Source organism: Pan troglodytes, chromosome 16 (genome assembly GCF_028858775.2).
Source record: "Pan troglodytes isolate AG18354 chromosome 16, NHGRI_mPanTro3-v2.0_pri, whole genome shotgun sequence".
Lineage (NCBI taxonomy): Eukaryota > Metazoa > Chordata > Mammalia > Primates > Hominidae > Pan > Pan troglodytes.
The window spans coordinates 81394250-81412985 of record NC_072414.2 but is presented as its reverse complement, the minus strand read 5'-3'; the positions used below and the strand labels follow the sequence as shown (position 1 = coordinate 81412985).

Here is an 18736-nt window from a genome sequence, read left to right as displayed (position 1 = left end):
AAAATGAAAGGTAGTAGACAATAACTCAAAGCCACGAGAAGAAATAAAAAACAACGGTAAAGGTAACTATACAGATAAATATAAAAGCCAGCATTATGGTAATTTTGTTTTTTTTTTAAATCCTATATAATTTAAGTCTGTATTAACAGGTACACAATGTATAAAGATGCAGTCTACAACAATATAAAGAAGAAGAGACAGAAATACATAGTAGCAGAGTGTATATTATTGAAAAGAGGTTGGCTTTATTCATAAAGCCAGGTTCTTTTAAGCTTAAGATGCTAACTGAGGTAACCAGTAGCTGGGTTAACCAAGGTAACCACTGAGAAAACAACTTAAAAATACACAGAAAAAGAAAGAATGGAATTAAACTAGTATACTACAAAAAATCAGCTAAATACAAAAAAACAGGAATTGAGAAACAAAAAAGCATAAAACATAGAAAATGACAGTTGTTCCTTATTAGTAATTACATTCATAGAAGTGGATTAAGCACTGCAATTGAAAAGCAGAGATAAGAAGAATGGATTAAAAAAACATGATCCAACTCTATGAGGTCTATAAGATATTTAATTTAGATACAAAGACACTAAGGTTGAAAGTAAAAGGACAATGAAAGATATCCTATGCAAAAGAGCTGGTGGGTGGGGAGCTGTATTATTGTCAGACAAAACAGACTGTAAGCCAAGAAAGGTTACAAAACACAAAGTACATTACCTATTGGTAAGAAGTTTAATTGATCAAGAAGACATAATAATTATTGACATATATACTTAAGTACAGAGTCTCAAAATACATGAAGCAGAAATTGACAGAACTGAAGGGAGAAATAAATAATTCAACAATAATAGCTGGAGACTTTAATATGCCACTTTGAATAATAAATAAACAATAAAACAGAAGCTCAACAAGGAAACAGAAGACTTGAATAATACCATAAATCCACTAGACCCAACACACATCTATAGAATCCTTCACATTCTTCTCAAGCACACATTAAACATTCTCCAGGACAGACCAAATGTTAAGCCATAAAATAAGTCTCAAGTTTCAAAAGACTGAAATCATACAATGTATGTTTTACAACAATAGAATGAAACTAGAATAAATAGAGAAGAGAATTTAGGAAATACACATATGTGGAAATTAATGCGCTCCGAAATAACCAATGGATCAAAGAAGAAATCACAAGGGAAATTAAAAAATATTTTGAGATGATGAAAACAAAAACAAATCATATCAAAATTTATAGGATATGCCTAAAGCAGTGCTTTATTAAAAAAGATCTCAAATCAATAGCTTAAACTTCACCTTAAAAAAGTAGAAAAACAGCAAACAAAAACCAAAGCCAATAGAGGGAAAAAAAAAATGAAACTGAGATTAGAAAACCAATAGAGGCCAGACGCAGTAGCTCACACCTATCTCAGCACTTTGGGAGGCTGAGGCGGGCAGATCACTTGAGGTCAGGAGTTGGAAACCAGCCTGGCCAACATGGTGAAACCCCGTCTCTACTAAAAATACAAAAATTAGCCGGGTGTGGTGGTGCACACCTATAATCCCAGCTACTGGGGAGGCTGAGGTAGGAGAAGCGCTTGAACCTGGGAGGCAGAGGTTGCAGTGAGCCAAGATCACGGTACTGCACTCCAGCCCAGGAGACAGAGTGAGTGAGACTCTGTCTCAAAAAAAAGACAGGCCGGGCGCGGTGGCTCACGCCTGTAATCCCAGCACTTTGGGAGGCCGAGGCGGGCGGATCACGAGGTCAGGAGATCGAGACCGTCCTGGCTAACACGGTGAAACCCCGTCTCTACTAAAAATACAAAAAATTAGCCGGGCGTGGTAGCGGGCGCCTGTAGTCCCAGCTACTCGGGAGGCTGAGGCAGGAGAATGGCGTGAACCCGGGAGGCGGAGCTTGCAGTGAGCCAAGATCGCGCCACTGCACTCCAGCCTGGGCGACAGAGCGAGACTCCGTCTCAAAAAAAAAAAAAAAAAAAAAAAAAAAAAAAAAAAAAAAGACAAAGAAAACCGATAGAGAAAAATCAATAAACCAAAGTAAATTCTTTGAAAAGATTAACAAAATTGACTGGGTGTGGTGGCTCATGCCTATAATCCCAGCAACTGTGGGAGGCCAAGGAGGGCAGATTGCTTGAGCTCAGGAGTTTGAGACTAGCCTGGGCAGCATGATAAGACCGTGTCTCCACAAAAAAATAAAAAAAATTAGCTGGGTGTGGTGGTGTACATCTGTAGTCCCAGCTACTCAGGAGGCTGAGGTGGGAGAATCACTTGAGCCTGGGAGGCGGAGGCTGCAGTGAGCTGAGATTGTGCCACTGCACTCCAACCTGGGTGATAGAGCAAGAACCTGTCTCAAAAAAAAAAAAAAAAAAAAAAAAAAAAGATTAACAAAATTGACAAACCTTTAGCTAGACTGAAGGAAAAAAGAGGGAAGAAGACTCAAATTACTAAATCAGGAAAGAAAGACGGTACATTACTACTAATCTTACAGAATCTCCCTTTCCTTTTTCCTAGCTATTCTGAAATGTGGTACCTTTGTTCTTCTTGAAGTTGTCAAGTTTATCCTCTAGACCATCCACAGCTGACACAGAATGGCTTCTAGGCAACCCCCGCTTTAGTGATCTCTTTGAAGGGGAAAGCAATTCCTGGTTGAAAAGATTTCTTCGAACTTTGGTCACTTCTGAAAGCATCAAAAAATAAAAGAAAAAGAAAAAGCCAAAGATTATCATCAATAAATGCCGTATCTGAGAAAAGATAACCAAAACAGAGAAGCTCCTTGAGGAAACTACAGATTGCTATTGTCACATATGCTAATAAGGTTTCCTTAAATAGCATATTCCCATAATGCATTAAAAATATTTACTTTTGCAAATTAAAAAAAATTTTATATGTTATTTTGCATGAGGTAGGGGTCCAATGTCATTCTTTTGCATGTGGATATCCAGTTGTCTCAGCATCATTTGTGCAAAAGACTATTCATTCTCCATCAAATTGTCTTGGTACCCTGAATATCAGTTGACCATAATAAATGCTAGTGCTAATTTCTTTCTTAAAGGCTAGATAGAATTCAGCAATGAAAACTTCTAGTCCTGGGCATTTCTTTGTGAGTAGTTTTTTGATAACTAATTCAAACTTTTTACTTGTTATAGATCTATTCTGATTTTCTATTTCTTCTTGAGTCTGTTTTTAGTAGTTTGTATCTTTCTAGGAGTCTGTCCATTTCATCTAGGTTATCCAATTTGTTGGTATACAGTGGTTTGTAGTATTCCATTACGAATTCAATTTAAATCTAACTTTTCAGGAACACAAGGAAGGCCCCCACCACTTATTGAGTTAGAAGCTACTCACTGTAAGATGGACATAATTCTTAAGTAAGAGGATGGCTAACATAGGTCATGGTCCTTTTAATATATCCCATGTTATGATTATTTTTCTCACTTTGGACATTTTTGCTGCTGTGTATTCAGCTCAGCATTGAGCAAAGAATTGTTCAATTCTATAATTTCTTTCTTCTTCTTCTGACTACTTTACTAAGCTGCTGGGACATTTTAAATTTTATTCTTGACTCTAAAGCATGAAAGTTCTCATCATCTAGACTCAAAATTAGAAAAAAATAGCTGAAAAGTCAAGAAGTACGTGGCAAAGCCAGCAAGACAATACCTTAATCTTAAGATAGTCTGGTGGAAGTGATTCAAAAATTCACCAAGGGTGAATTCTTCAAAGATTAATCATTTAAACCCAAACCAAATAATCTAGGATCCACAAACTGGGAGCAACCCTTGTGTTTACCCATCAATGACATAAAGGTTCACATTAAGGTTATTAAGGACATCAATAACACACACCAAAGTTTTAAAAATTGTTTCCTTATCTCCATTATAAGAGTTCCTGTTACCTAACTTAGGCTGTTGGTGAAATTGATTTATGACCTGAAAGCCAAATTTGGTTTGTTATTCTCTATTTTCCCAATGTTTTGAAAAGCTTAATTTCTATAGAAAGTTTCAAATAATAATAAAATTAAACATACGCCCATCACTAAAGTTCACCAACTGACAATATTTGTTTTCTCCTTCCTTCTCTCTGTATGTACGTTATTCCCCTAAACACTGGAGAGTAAATTGCAAACAACTGTTCACTTCCTAAAGGTCAGCATGTATCTCCTAAAAACAAGGACATTCTCCTCCATAACCCCAACGCCATTATTACACTCAAAATATCTTTAGCATTGATACAATATTATCTAGCATACACTGCTTCTTCAAATTTCTCTAGTTGTCTCAGTAATATCCTTTCTAGTATTTTTTTCCCTAAATTTAAGATCCAAGCAGGGATCATGGAATGCATTTAGCTATCATGCTTAAACTCCATTCATCTGAAACAGTCCCACTGCCTCTTTTCTTTTTCCTTTCTTCCAGCTTTCATGATGTTTTTTTTAATTTTGTTTTTGTTTTTAAAGATTTCAGACCAGTTATTTTGTAAAATACAATATTTTCAGACTATTCCTAGGGGACTACGTCCATGGTATTTGGACATATTTTATTAGCCAACAATCATACAAAGCCTTAATTTACACCTGTAAGTAGCTGCTTAAATACATACAATAAAAATAAAGTTGTCATGCTAGTGAATAAATACATACACTGAGAAAACAGTATACCTTGCACTGTATCTTTCACTGGCTGGGAAGGCTGCTGAGGAGCAGGGTGAGAGTTCTCCTGAAACATGAGAAAATCCAGAAAGAAAATATAAATAGGCATTCATTGAAATAAAAGAATAAAGATTTCACATGAACTCTTTGACTCTTGTAATTCATTTATAGGGATCCATAATAGAAATAATAAAATGTACAACAGAAATGTTCCAAAAACACTCAATGCTGCACTATAGTAATAACACAAAATAAAAAACACTATAAATGCCCATAAAGAGTGAAACAGTTAAATAAATTACATACCCATCCAATGCAGACATTACAAGAATAAGGAAGGAAGACCTCTCTATATATGGTTGAGCATCCCTAATCTGAAAATCCAATATGCTCCAAAATCCAAAACTTCATGAGTGCCAACACAACACTCAAAGGAAACACTCAGTGGAGCATTTTGGACTTCTGGATGTGGGGTGCTAACCAGTAAGTACATGTAATGCAAATGTTCCAAAATCCAAAAACATCTGAGAATGGAAACACTTCTGCTCCTAAGCATTTTGGGTGAGAGATACTCAACCTGTACTAACATAGAGATCTGTGATAGGGAGGAAAAAGGAAAATATTAAGTATTCTAAGTTATATCATTTATATATATGTATATAACGGATCTGCATAAATCTTTGGTGTTATTGGTGCATATAGAAAAGGGCCTGGAAATATACACAACAAACTATCATCAGTGATTACTTCTGATGAATGGATGGAGAAGGAACACCCTAACTTTTAACTTTATATGTTTTAACTTTTTAACGATAATCATGCATACCTTTTATACCTAATAAGGGAAAAGCCATATACATTAATTAGAGGGAGGCTATACTCTCAGAAACATTTCTTTATCAGACTGCTATGTACTTGCTATTACAATAGAAGATTCAAGAGTCTAAACCCCAGATGCATCAAAACAAGGAAATTGTTTTTTAAAGATTTTTTGTTTTTTCAATTCATCATAATAATTGAAGAAGCCACCACATATGGGCAGAAACTTAACAAATGGTCTCAGTGATATAACCAAGGTCTTGCTGATAAGACATGAGATGTGACCATTCTTACTTATATTGGTTAATAACTCTTATAAAGAGATAAACTATAATTGTAAAAATATGTCACACATCCGGCTGGGCGCAGAGGCTCACGCCTGTAATCCTAGCACTTTGGGAGGTTGAGTGGGCGGATCACGAGGTCAGGAGATTGAGACCATCCTGGCTAACATGGTGAAACTCCATCTTTACTAAAAAATACAAAAAGTAGCTAGGCGTGGGGGCGCACGCCAGCTACTCGGGAGGCTGAGGCAGGAGAATGGCGTGAACCCGGGAGGTGGAGCTTGCAGTGAGTCGAGATCGTGCCACTGCACTCCAGCCTGGGCGACAGAGGGAGACTCCATCTCAAAAAATAAAAATAAAAATAAAAGTCATACATCCAATTTCCTATCCAGGGGTCAGTAAACTACAGTGTACAGACCAAATCTGGGCCACCTCTTGTTTTTGAAAATAAAGTTTTTACTGAAACATAGTCATGCTCGTTTCTTTCCATAATGCCTGTAGCTGCTTTTCCACTATAGCAGAACTGAATAGATGTTGCAGAGACGTATGGCCTGCAAAGGCTAAAACATCTACTATCTGGCCCTTTACAGAAAAAGTTTGTCAACCCTTGTTAATCCATGTAATTGAATGAAAAACTAGGAGAGTATGTCCTGAAGGTATTAAGGCAGGATCAAACATTTTTTTTTTTTTTAATCATTGTGATCTTCTGGAGTTAAGATACGTAAAAGAAATTAATATACATTAATGTAATTAATACTATATGTCTACGCTTAAGTTGTAAGTTCACTGCTTCCCGAGTTAACTATATTGGTCCTTCAGAGAACTGAGATTTATTCTTTTAAAAATGTAACATCTGGTCCTTTCAGTTAAACAACTGTCACTTATCTATGGTACCAACTTTGACATGAAAAAACATTACTAACCACAATCAAATCCTGACCTCAATTTTTTTTTTTTTTTTTTTTTTTTTTTTTTTTTTTGACAGAGTCTCTCTCTGTAACCCAGGCTGGAGTGCAGTGGCTTCATCATAGTTCATTGCAGCCTCAAACTCCCAGGCTCAAGCGATCCTCCTACCTCAGCCTCCCGAGTAGCTGGGACTACAGGAGTGCACCACCATACCTAATTTTTAAATTTTTTGTAGAGCCAAGGTCTCACTATGTTGCTTAGGCTGGTCTCCAACTCCTGGGCTCAAGTGATTCCTCCTGCCTTGGCCTCCCAAAGTTCTGGCATTATAGGCATGAACCACTGCGCCCAGTCGTTAATTCTGATCTTAGAGAAGAAAACTGTCTTGTCCAATCTAAAACCAAAGTTTCAAAGTGTGCTAGAAAGATCTGCAAATCATTGTAAAATCTAGTGAGAATAAAGGCCTGGCAACTTTTGGCCATTCACTTTCGGATTTTCCAATCTTCAATCAGGATTGTGAGATATATAAGATATGCATTTTATTCACAAAGTATAAGAAAGTGAACACCATTAACCATTTAAAAGAAATCCCACCTCCAATTCCAAAGGATTGCTACAGATATCTAGAAACAGAACAAACCACTATTATAATAATTAATGCTTCTAAAGATAGTTCTTATTGAATTTTAACTCTTCTCAGATTGTTCATGCAGTTGAAAAGTTTCATTGTGTTTTTAGTCTCCCTTTTTTCCTCAGTGAGACATTAATTCTACTTAAACAGATTCCAGCTAGGTTTATTTTTTTTTCAACCAATAAAAACCTCAAGTCCTTATATCAACTGCCATGAAAAAAACAACAATAGTACCCCATTATCTGTGATTTCACTTTCCACGGTTTCAGTTTCCCATAGTCAACCACGGCCCCAAATGGGTGAATATAGTACAATAAGATATTTTGAGAGGGAGACCACATTCACATAACTTTTATTATATTATATTGCTATAATTGTTCTATTTTACTATTGTTGTTAATCTCTTACTGTGCCTAATTTACAAATTGAACTTATGCATGCATAGGAAAAAACAGTACTATATATAGGGTTCAGTACTATCTGTGGTTTCAGGCATCCACTGGGGGTCTTGGAACATATCTTCTGCAGATAAGGGGTGACTACTCCACCTCCTGGCTCCATGATGGTCATCATCTTTTTCAAAAAACTTGTTATTCATTCATTTATTCATTCATTAATTCACTTAAGAGATGAAGTCTTGCTTTGTCACCCAGGCTGGAGTGCAGTGGCACGATCATAGCTCATTGCAGCTTTGACCTACTGTGCTCAAGCAATCTCCCTGCCTTAAACTCCTGAATAGCTGGGCCTACAGGCATGTGCCACCATGCCTGGCTAATTTTTTCTTAATTTTATTTTTTGTAGAGACAGGGTCTCGCTATGTTGTCCAGGCTGGTCTCAAACTGTTGGTGTCAAACTATCCTCCCTCCTCTGACTCCCAAAGTGCTGGGATTATAGGTGTGAGCCACTGTGCCTGGCCTAAATTTGTTATTAAAGTAAAATATAACATATTGAAAAGCACCTTCTGGTATGCAACCAAAGTCCAATTACAATTGTATATTCTCTTCCAGTGACTGCTTTGCTTATTTTAGTTATTGTTTTATGAGTTTTCCTATCTACATTAAAGATTTTGAATTAATTTATTCCTAACTTTTACTTGCCATTTTTCTTCACATTACCTCTAACTATCACACTCTTGAGTAAAATTGTTAATCTCTTAACAAGTTTATATTTCTTTATTCCTTGGATTATAGTTTTATACACATTCATAAAAATATTTAATATTATTTCTGTATCCTCCAAAGTTCATTTTCCTAAAAGTAGGGACACTGCCTTTTTGTTCTTATTTACTGTGTCATCGCAAGCTGGAAGGTTTACTTACTTTTTTCGTAGCTCTCTTTGACACTTTAGGAATTTCAATTTGTCGAAGATTCTGTGAAACCTCAGCAATGCTTTTATGTCTTATTAATGCATTTTTCCTTTTAAAAATAGAAATAGTTAATACATACTAGATAGAGGTTATATATAGTTAAATTCAAATGGAACTGGAGTCTAAGTAAAATAAAATATGATTTAAATAAAAGCCAGTTATCTTAAGGTTGTTCTGGGTTTATAATAAAACAAGTCACCCCAGAATTTTCAAAAGTAACAAATTCAACCAGTTATGAACAATGAAAAGCATCAAGGGAAATTTAAAAAGCTGAAACTCTAAGCTTATTTCATAGAAGGCCTAGTTTCTGGAGACCTCATGTGGACAGTAAAGAAGGCTTTGTGAAATAGGAAATAAACACTATACAGTCATGCAATGTTTCCTTCAATGACGAACTGCATATATGACAATGGTCCCATAGGTTATAATGGAGCCTATATAGAAACCTAATAAATGACACTTGATATTGGCATTACAGATCAAGTAGGGGAAATGACTGCTATTCAGTAACAATGCTGGAACATTAGCTTTTCCATATGAAAAAATATACATAAATGAAAAAATATATACTATCTAGGTTTTGGTAGGCACACTCTGATGTTAGTACAACAAAAATTGCCTAACAATGCATTTCTCAGGATGTATCCCTGTTGTTAAGCAAAACATGACTATATATTTCCTAGATAATATAAAGATTGTCAGATGCTCCTATTAGGAGCTCTAATAGTTGGCTTCTCTGATTCAGACATAAGGGCAGCTATTAGTTCAACAAATTATATGGACAAAGATGACTGGACTGTGGTTTAAACACATCTTTTATCAGAACTATAACAGTGCAAAGAATTCCTTTGATTCTTTGAGCTCTTACCTTCTCTTCTTGGCTGATCTGGTACGAAGTTCCTGCAGTTCATCAGATTCAGGGCTGCCTGACACTGATCTACGAGCACTTGACAAAAAAGGCACAGAAAGAAGTGGTGATTTGTTCTCTTGTGTCATGGAGTCATCACTGAAAAAATCTGTAGGAAGGACACCAGCCAGCTTCTGAGGAATCACAAACCCTAGGCTGTTGTAAAGATTTCCAAGTGTCTTTGGGATAGAGTCAATATACCTGTGGAATAGATTGATCGAATATGGAACAGTTACCATCTTACCCTCTCTATTCCCTCCCTCACCCAGCCTAAGAAGTAGTCCTTACAACTCCAAAATTCAGAGACAACACCATACGTAGGTTTTGACAAAACAATTTTAAAGTTAAGTTAGTAACCATCAAACTTACAATCTCAAAATTTCCTCCAGAAACTCTGCTAGGTACGCTGAATCCTCAGTTAAACACACCATGCGCAGCAGATCTGTCACCTGAAGGAGATTTTAGAACGTTACTATATAGATGCCCTCTGCAGGGAAGCTGAAAGCATCTAGGGCTTATTTCAATGGCACGAAACTATATACTTGCCTCCTCCACTACTTGTTCCATATCATCTGTACTTTCATTTATTGAAGGGCATTGCAGACACATCTCCAAACGAAGAAATACCTGAAGCTGGCACCTTGAGAGAAAAAAATACTTGGTCATATCTACTTTGGATGTCACTAAACAAAAAGCTCCTTCCGTAAGCATAGATCTATTTATATAAGACACAACAACCAAAAAGGAGGAGAGCCAGTGCCTTTTCTAAAAACGGATGTAGTTATTAGATAAATAGGTGATTCAAGCTGCATATTATAACATAAAAAAGAATTGGCTACAAAAGCATCTTCATGCAGTTGGTAATCTTTTTTTTTTTTTTTTTTTTTTTTTTCCTGAGACAGGGTCTTGCTCTGTTGCCCAGGCTAGAGTGCAGTACTGGGATCATAGCTCACGGTAGTCTTGAGCTCCTGGGCTCAAACAATCCTCCAGCTTCAGCATCCCAAGTAGCTAGGGCTACAGGTGTACACCACCATGCTCACCTAATTAAAAAAAATTTTTTGGTAGACACGGTCTCACTACATTGCCCAGGATGGCCTCAAATCCCTGGCTGCAAGCAATCCTCCTGCTTTGGCTTCCCAAGGTACTAGGATTACAGGCATGAGCCACCATGTCACGAACAATCTATTGTAAACTGATACGAGCTAATCTCACAGCTTTGTTTTAGAGTGATGATTTTTTAAAAAATGGTAGTTACTTACTCTCTAACTTTGTCTTCCTTATCCAGTTTTTTTCCTAGATTCTGTCGAAGACTTTTACTAGTTTTTAAGAGACTACTTTTTACTTGATTCAGGCAGTTCACCTAAAAATACAAAATTATTACATAGGAGAATAGTGTTACTTGTCATTATTTCTAATTTCTTTCACAGTTGACTAAAGGGAAATACATTCCCTTATAAACTTCTCTATTCTTTCATTTGAATGAAAAAGTGACGTGAATATTCTTCTTTTATATCTTTAAAAAGAACATGGTAAAAGTTATTTTGAGAGCTAGTGGGCATGGATAAAATAAGCCTGCCCTAAATAAAGTGTCTTAAAAGAAATGTTCCACAAAGCAGTGATTAAGAAACCTAAGTATCATAAACAAATCCTCCTGTTTGCTTTAGAGAAGGAGCTCCGTGATGGCCACTGAACATGAATAAAACAACAACACGGTCTAAAACAGTGGTTTGCAACACTCCCAGTGCAAAAGAATTATCCAGGGGGCTTTTTAAAAGCGCCAACCCCAGAGATCTGTTTCAGTTCATCTGGAGAGAGCAAGGCATATATATATATTCTTTGGAGATGGAGTCTCGCTCCGTTGCCCAGGCTGAAGTGCAATGGCACGATCTTGCCTCACTGCAACCTCCACCTCCCAGGTTAAAACGATTCTCCTGCCTCAGCCTCCCGAGTAGCTGGGATTACAGGCGCCTACCACCACATCCAGCTAATTTTTGTATTTTTAGTAGAGACGGGGTTTCACCATGTTGGCCAGGCTGGTCTCAAACTCCTGACCTCGTGATCCACCCACCCTGGCCTCCCAAAGTGCTGGGATTACAGGCGTGAGCCACCACGGTCAGTTGGCATATATATATATTTTAAATGTTGTAGGTGATTCTAAAGTATAGCCAGGGTTAAAAACCACTGGCTTAATCATGCAGCTAACATATAGCTCACATGAGGAAAGGCTTTTCATTAGGAGAGAATTATATGTAATTATCCCCGCTCACCCCATCTCTTTGATTTCTGCCTTACCAGTTCACCATATCCACCTTCTGAGATCTGGAACTGTACTTACTCCCTTACTTATCTTACCATTTTTGAATCACATATGACATAACAGACATTTTCCAAGACACTAACCAAATCCACCACCAACCAACCAACCAACCACTACATCCATGACAAACAACAATATGTGGACCTTCTTACTTCTAATTCCTTGGTGCCTTTTGATTTTAGGAACATTTTAACGGTTGAGATCATGTTTCGAGCACATGCATACAACATGATTTCTCCTGTGGCCACAGTCTTTTGGTAATTTTCACGTATATATGATAGCAGCTCTTCCTCAGTTTTAAAATCTGAGAAAAAAATAAAATAAAATGGATTAATCATATCTTGCTCAAGTCCTTGTATTACTCAGGCCAGTTGTTGTCCACTGGGGAAAATATTTCCTTGCAGGGAACGTTTGGCCTTGTCTGGATTGTCATGACTGATGGTGGTGGGGGCGGGGGTGGCTGCTGGCCATCTAGTATGTAGGAGCCAGGGATGCTGTTAAACATCCTACAATGCATAGGACAGCCCTACAATGAAGAATTATCTGGTCTAAAATGTCAATAGTCCAGAGATTGAGAAACTACAGAGATAAGTGATTTTTTTTTTTTTATTTTATTTTATTTGAGACAAGGTCTTACTCTGACAATCAGGCTGGAGTGCAGTGGCACAATCTCGGCTCACCACAACCTCCACCTCCCAGGCAGGCTCAAGTGATCTTCCCACCTCAGCCTCTGGAGTAGCTGGGACCACAAGCATGTGCCACCACACCTAGCTTATTTTCTGTATTTTTGGTAGAGACAGGGTTTCACCATGTTGCCCAGGCTGGTCTTGAACTCCTGAACTCAAGCCATCTATCCGCCCTGGCCTCCCAAAGTGCTAGGATTACTGGCATGAGCCACCATGCCCAGCCAAATGATTAATTTTAAGGCTCTGTATACCAAGTGTAAGTGTTAAAAATTTAAAGGTAGGAGGCCAGGCGTGGTGGCTCACGTCTGTAATCCTAACAGTTTGGGAGGCCGAGGTGGGTGGATCACCTAAGGTCAGGAGTTCAAGACCAGCCTGGCCAACATGGTGAAACCTCTTCTCTACTAAAAATACCAAAAATTACCCGGGCGTAGTGGCGGGCACCTCTAATCCCAGCTACTCAGGAGGCTGAGACAGGAGAATCGCTTGAACCTGGGAGGCGGAGGTTGCAGTGAGCCGAGACCGCACCATTGCACTCCAGTCTGGGCAATAAGAGTGAAATTCCGTCTCAAAACAAACAAACAAACAAACAATTTAAAGGTAGGAAGAAATAAAACTGTCTTTGGTGATATGACATGATTAGAAAATCTGAAAGAACAAACAACAAAACTCCTGGAACTGGGCCAGGTGTGGTGGCTCAGGCCTGTAATCCCAGCACTTTGGGAGGCTGAGGTGGGCGGATCAGGAGGTCAGGAGATCGTGACCATCCCGGCTAACACGGTGAAACCCCATCTCTACTAAACAAACAAACAAACAAACAAACAAACAAAAAACTCCTGGAACAAGTGATTATAGCAAATTTGCAGGATACAAGATTAATACATAAAAGTCCATTGCTTTCCCATATGCCAGTAATGTACAAGCAAAATTTAAAATTAAAAACACATTACCATTTAAATTAGCACCCCCCTAAATATGAAATACCCAGGTATTAAATCTAACAAAATTTGTATAAGATCTATATGCAGAAAACTACAAAATTCTGTGAACAAAATCATAGAACTAAATAAGTGGAGAGATATTCCATGTTCACAGCAAGAAAGACTCAATACTGTCAAGATTTCAGATTCCCAATTTGATCTATAGATTCTATGTGATCCCTATCAAATAAGTTATTTTCTGCATATTGACAAACTGATTCTAAAGTTTATATGAAGAGGCGAAAGACCCAGAATAACTAACTCAATATTGAATGAGAAAAACAAAGTTTGAGGACTGATAGTACCAACCTTCAGGACTTACTATAAAGCTACAGTAATCAAGACAGTTTGTGTGATATTAGCAAAAGAATAGAGAGATCAACGTAACAGGAGAGCCTGGAAATAGACCTACATAAATATAGTAAACGGATTTTTTTTTTTTTTTTGAGACAGAGTCTTGCTCCGTCACCCAGGCTGGAGTGCAGGGGCGCAATCTCGGCTCACTGCAACCTCTGTCTCCCGGGATCAAGCGATTCTCATGACTCAGTAACCCCAAGTAGCTGGGACTACAGGCGCCTGCCACCACGCCTGGCTAATTTTTGTATTTTTAGTAGAGACAGGGTTTCACCATGCTGGCCAGGCTGATCTCGAACTACTGACCTCAGGTGATCTGCCCGCCTCAGCCTCCCAAAGTGCTAGGATTACAGGCATGAGTCACTGCACCTGGCCTCCACTGATCTTTGACAAAGGAGCAAAGACAATACAATAGTGGAAGACTAATACAATCATCTTAGCAATAGATAAAAGCAGCAGAAAAAAATTACTAAAAATGTTGAATATTCAAACATTAATAAACTTGATGTACAGACACGTATAAAACCAGATATTCAACAATTAGAGAATACCCATTATTTTCAAGTGCACATTAGGTCAGTTTCAGCAAATATTAAAGAATCAATCTTACAGACCACATTGAGCACAGTTCAAAAATATTAAAAGCTAATTATAAAACACTCCCTTATATTATGGATGTCAGAAAATATTTATAAATAAGTATCAATGAAAATAGAAAACAGTAAATACATAATGTAGTTATACTTAAAGAGAAAATGTACAGACTTTAGACAAGTGATTATTTTTGTAAAGCAGACAAATTAAAAACTATTAACTATCTAAGGGTCCAACACGTGAAGTAATATGAGAGAGTAGACCCCAAAAATAAAGGTAGGAAGGTAATCATAAAGAACAGAAATGAATTGAAAACAAAGCAACAACAGCAATCAACAGAAACAAAAGACGGTTCTTTGAAAAGCCAAATAAGGCCAGGCGCGGTGGCTCACACTTGTAATCCCAGCACTTTACGAGGCCGAAGCAGGCTGATCACCTGAGGTTAGGAGTTCGAAACCAGCCTGACCAATATGATAAAACCCTGTCTCTACTAAAAATAAAAAATTAGCCGGGTGTGGTGGCATGCGTCTGTAATCCCAGCTACTCGGGAGGCTGAGACAGGAGAATCGCTTGAACCCGGGAGGCAGAGGTTGCAGTGAGCCAAGATCATGCCAGTGCACTCCAGCCTGGGCAAAAAGAGCAAAACTCAGTCTCAAAAAACAACAAAAAAAGAAAAGAGAAATAAAACAGAAAACTCTATAGCAAGATTGAGCAATTAAAGAGAGAGAGATAGAAGGCATAAATATTAAAAATAGCAGGAATACAAAATACTATTAAAAGGAAGGTCTAATTTTGTTTCCATAAAGGTATCTAGTTGTTCCAGCATCATTTATTGAAAAGATTATGTCTTTCTCACGGAATTATTGAGGCATCTTTGTCAAAAATCATTTGCCCACTATTGCGCAGGTCTACTTCTAGACAGAATCTAGTCCAGAAATTATGTTCCTGCCACACTGTCTTCAGTACTGTTGTTTCAGCCTTCCCTTGCATGTATCAAGCACATTTCACACCTTTACTAGCCCACTAAAGGTGTTCTGTCCCATTCAAACTGATTATCATCTATGGCTCTCACATTCCACAGGAAAAAAAAAAAATCTGTAAAGCAGCATAAAATTTACACCTCAGAATTTTCTTTCTTTTTTTCTTTTTCTTTTGAGACAGAGTCTCGCTCTGTCTCCCAGGCTGGAGTGCAGTGGTGCAATCTCGGTTCACCACAACCTCTGCCTCCCTTATCTTTGTAGCTAGATCATAAATCTAAGAATTGCACATTATCTTATTATTTACTGTATTCACCATAACACCTTTTTGTGCATGTAGCAGATAGTCAATAAACTAAGGGTACGATTAAATTTTATTTTTAAAAAAGAGGGGTATAAAAGAGTAAATTATAGACTAAGAGGAATACCTTTAGGTTTAGAACTTCTTAGTGTTCTTCCTCTGTCTTCCAATTTATCCACTGTTCTCCCACTAGGTATCTTTTGGATTCCTTTCTCCCCAGCCACATCCGGACTGCCATCTGGATGTAACTTCTGGGCCTTCACATTCAGCCTTGCAACATTCAACATCTTTAAGGAACGGCACATGGTATTCATCTTCTGTCTCACTGGAGTACGAGGGACCCCTCCTACCAAAACAACATCAGAGGAGGGAAAGTAAATTGCCTTCCACTTCTGTGGAAAGAAGAACTACTTTAATTCAGATTACTGTGAAAGAATATCAAAATGAAGCATATCCCTCCAGAATGATTTGAATTAGGAAGTTCTTGCATCTCTTTCTGCCCACACACAGGGTAGAAAGAGAACCTTTCTTTTAACCGAAGTTTAGGAACTAAACATCTCAATATGATTGGATTGGAACTAAACATCTCAATGGATGGTTTTCCCATAAGGCAAATGCCAAACAGACTTATTTTGGTGTTACCCAATGGCCACCAAAAATGGTGATGAAAATTTCTGAATGACAATTTAGCAATCTACATAAAGAGCCAGTTTTCATACCCTGACACAGTAACTGGTTCCTGGAAACTTCTGCTAAGGTAATTACTTAAAAAACAAATTATACGCATAATGTATACTACAGTATTATTTATAATGATGAAAACTGAAAGCAATCTAAATGTTCAACAACATGAGAATTTTGTAAATTTAGTTAAGCAATGAGATGGAATAATATCTAAAAAGGCAAGGTAGCAAAAGAAAAAATACTAATAAGCAGAACACAAAGTTGTATTTGAATTTCTATCATAATTAAAAATGAAGACGGCTTATTCATTAGACAGATAAGACTGGTTGATTTTTTAAAAATCACTATTGAACTAATGTAATTATTTTAAAATTTAAATATAAAAATTTGCCCTTCTTTATTTAGTTACCATTTCAACCTCATTTCAGGAAATGCCCATCTTTTACAACATACAGTCTCAAAAAAGAATGCCTTAAGAAACAGCCTTTCCAGGTACATACGTTTCTTTTTGCTGTCTTCTTGATGAGCTATAGTGGATTCTTCACGAGATTTTCTCTGGTAGAGCTCGGCAAGGCAATGTATTAATTCGCCTTCAGTTTTGGAAGACTCTTCCTTATTAGCTGAGGCAGCCTGTAGTAACCTGTGAAGTCAAGATGTCTAGAATAAAACCAAAATTCTAATTTTGCAAAATGCTTTAGAAATAACACCAAAATACCCACTATCCTCTAAAAAGCTAACAAAAGATGTCCCCACAAGATGCCTTCAAAAATATATTTTCTTAGGAGAGAAAATGTCCCTCCTCTCATTTTCGATTTGAACGAATGCAGGAACCAAAGTTGTCTTGTTCACAAAACCATTAACCATTACATATAATATTGACTTTTATTAATAGGATTCTTCATGAATTAGGATGCAAGTCTAATTATGGCAACTATTTCACTTCAAGCTTCCATAGTTATTTTTTACTCAGTTTCCATATATCAAAGTACAAAATGATGTTAACACATTGTAGTAAGTATTGCAATGACTTCGAATAATTCTTTCACATTGTAATAAACTACTTTGGGATTGATGAGAAGAGGAGGAAGTAGGGCAGGCAGGAGGGGTGATTAGTTATTAAATCCTTTTCCACCTAGAGCTAAATATCTGTCATTAAGGAAATTATGAAAATGGCACAACATTCAAAATGTGTTATTTGTATTTTAATATTTTCCATTATCTGATATAACTGATTAAAAAGTGCAAGAAAGTTACGGTGATATTAGTTGAACAGATATCACAGGGTGGAATATGTGTTGGGTCTATCAGCTTCATTCATATAGCCAATATGAAGCAGATTAATCCTCCCTAAGCGTGCTGGTGCTCTGTCGCCCATCCTGGAGTGCAGTGGCGCGATCTTGGCTTGCTGCAACCTCCGCGTCCTGGATTCAAGTGAATCTTGTGCCTCAGCCTCCCAAGTAGCTGGGACTGCAGACATGTGCCACCACGCCGGGCTAATTTTTTTGTATTTTTAGTAGAGACAGGGTTTCACCATGTTGGTCAGGCTGGTCTTGAACCCCAGGCCTCAAGTGATTCACTGGCTTGGCTTCCCAAAGTACTGGGGTTACGGGTGTGAGCCACCATGCCGGGCCTGGATTTTCTATAAAGACAATCATACTATCTTCAAACTTTTCAATATTTACATCTCATAAAAATACTTAGAGATAATTTTAAAAAATAACATGGGCCACATTTGTACATTAAAAACTACAAAACACTGAGGAAGATTAAAGAGAGACCTAAATAAATGGATAGCTGCACCATGTTCATGGATCGAATGACTCAACATTGTTAAGATGTCAGTTCTTCCCAAATTTATCTATGATTCAATGCACTCCTAGAGTTTCAACAGATGTTTGTGTGCGTGGAAACTGACAAGCTGGTTCTGAAGTTTATATGAAAATGCGAAGTATCTAAAATAACCAAAAAAATTTTAAAAAAACGAAACCAAAGTTTAGAGGACTTACACTACCTGATTTAGTGACTGGTGCTATAAAGCTACAGTATATGGTATTGCTATAATGCAATATTGAAGATAATGTGGTATTAACATAGTTTCTGGACTGTATTCTGTCTAGAAATCAATCTGCACAAAGGTGGCCAGTTGATTTTTGACAAGGTACCACAGTTATTAGTGGGAAAAGATAGTCTTTTAGCAAATGGTGTTGGAACAACTGAATGGATATGTGTGTGGAGAAAATAAACGTCAACCATACCTCTTAATAATAGTTTGAATTTCT

General features: G+C 37.3%; 1 protein-coding gene across 4 annotated transcripts in view; it reads right to left on the bottom strand.

Annotated features, from left to right (window-relative positions):
• TICRR (TOPBP1 interacting checkpoint and replication regulator) overlaps window positions 1-18736 on the bottom strand; it is a 52627-nt gene that overhangs the window by 16518 nt on the left and 17373 nt on the right. For all 4 annotated transcript variants that reach the window (XM_016927401.4, XM_016927403.4, XM_016927402.4 and 1 more), the window contains exons 6-15: window positions 16958-17097; window positions 15901-16119; window positions 12037-12188; window positions 10827-10927; window positions 10114-10207; window positions 9937-10016; window positions 9529-9768; window positions 8613-8709; window positions 4667-4724; window positions 2543-2689 (exon numbers count right to left, since the gene is read on the bottom strand). In XM_016927401.4, coding sequence (XP_016782890.3) covers window positions 2543-2689; window positions 4667-4724; window positions 8613-8709; window positions 9529-9768; window positions 9937-10016; window positions 10114-10207; window positions 10827-10927; window positions 12037-12188; window positions 15901-16119; window positions 16958-17097 — 1328 coding nt within the window. The remainder of the gene's footprint in view (window positions 1-2542; window positions 2690-4666; window positions 4725-8612; window positions 8710-9528; window positions 9769-9936; window positions 10017-10113; window positions 10208-10826; window positions 10928-12036; window positions 12189-15900; window positions 16120-16957; window positions 17098-18736) is intronic.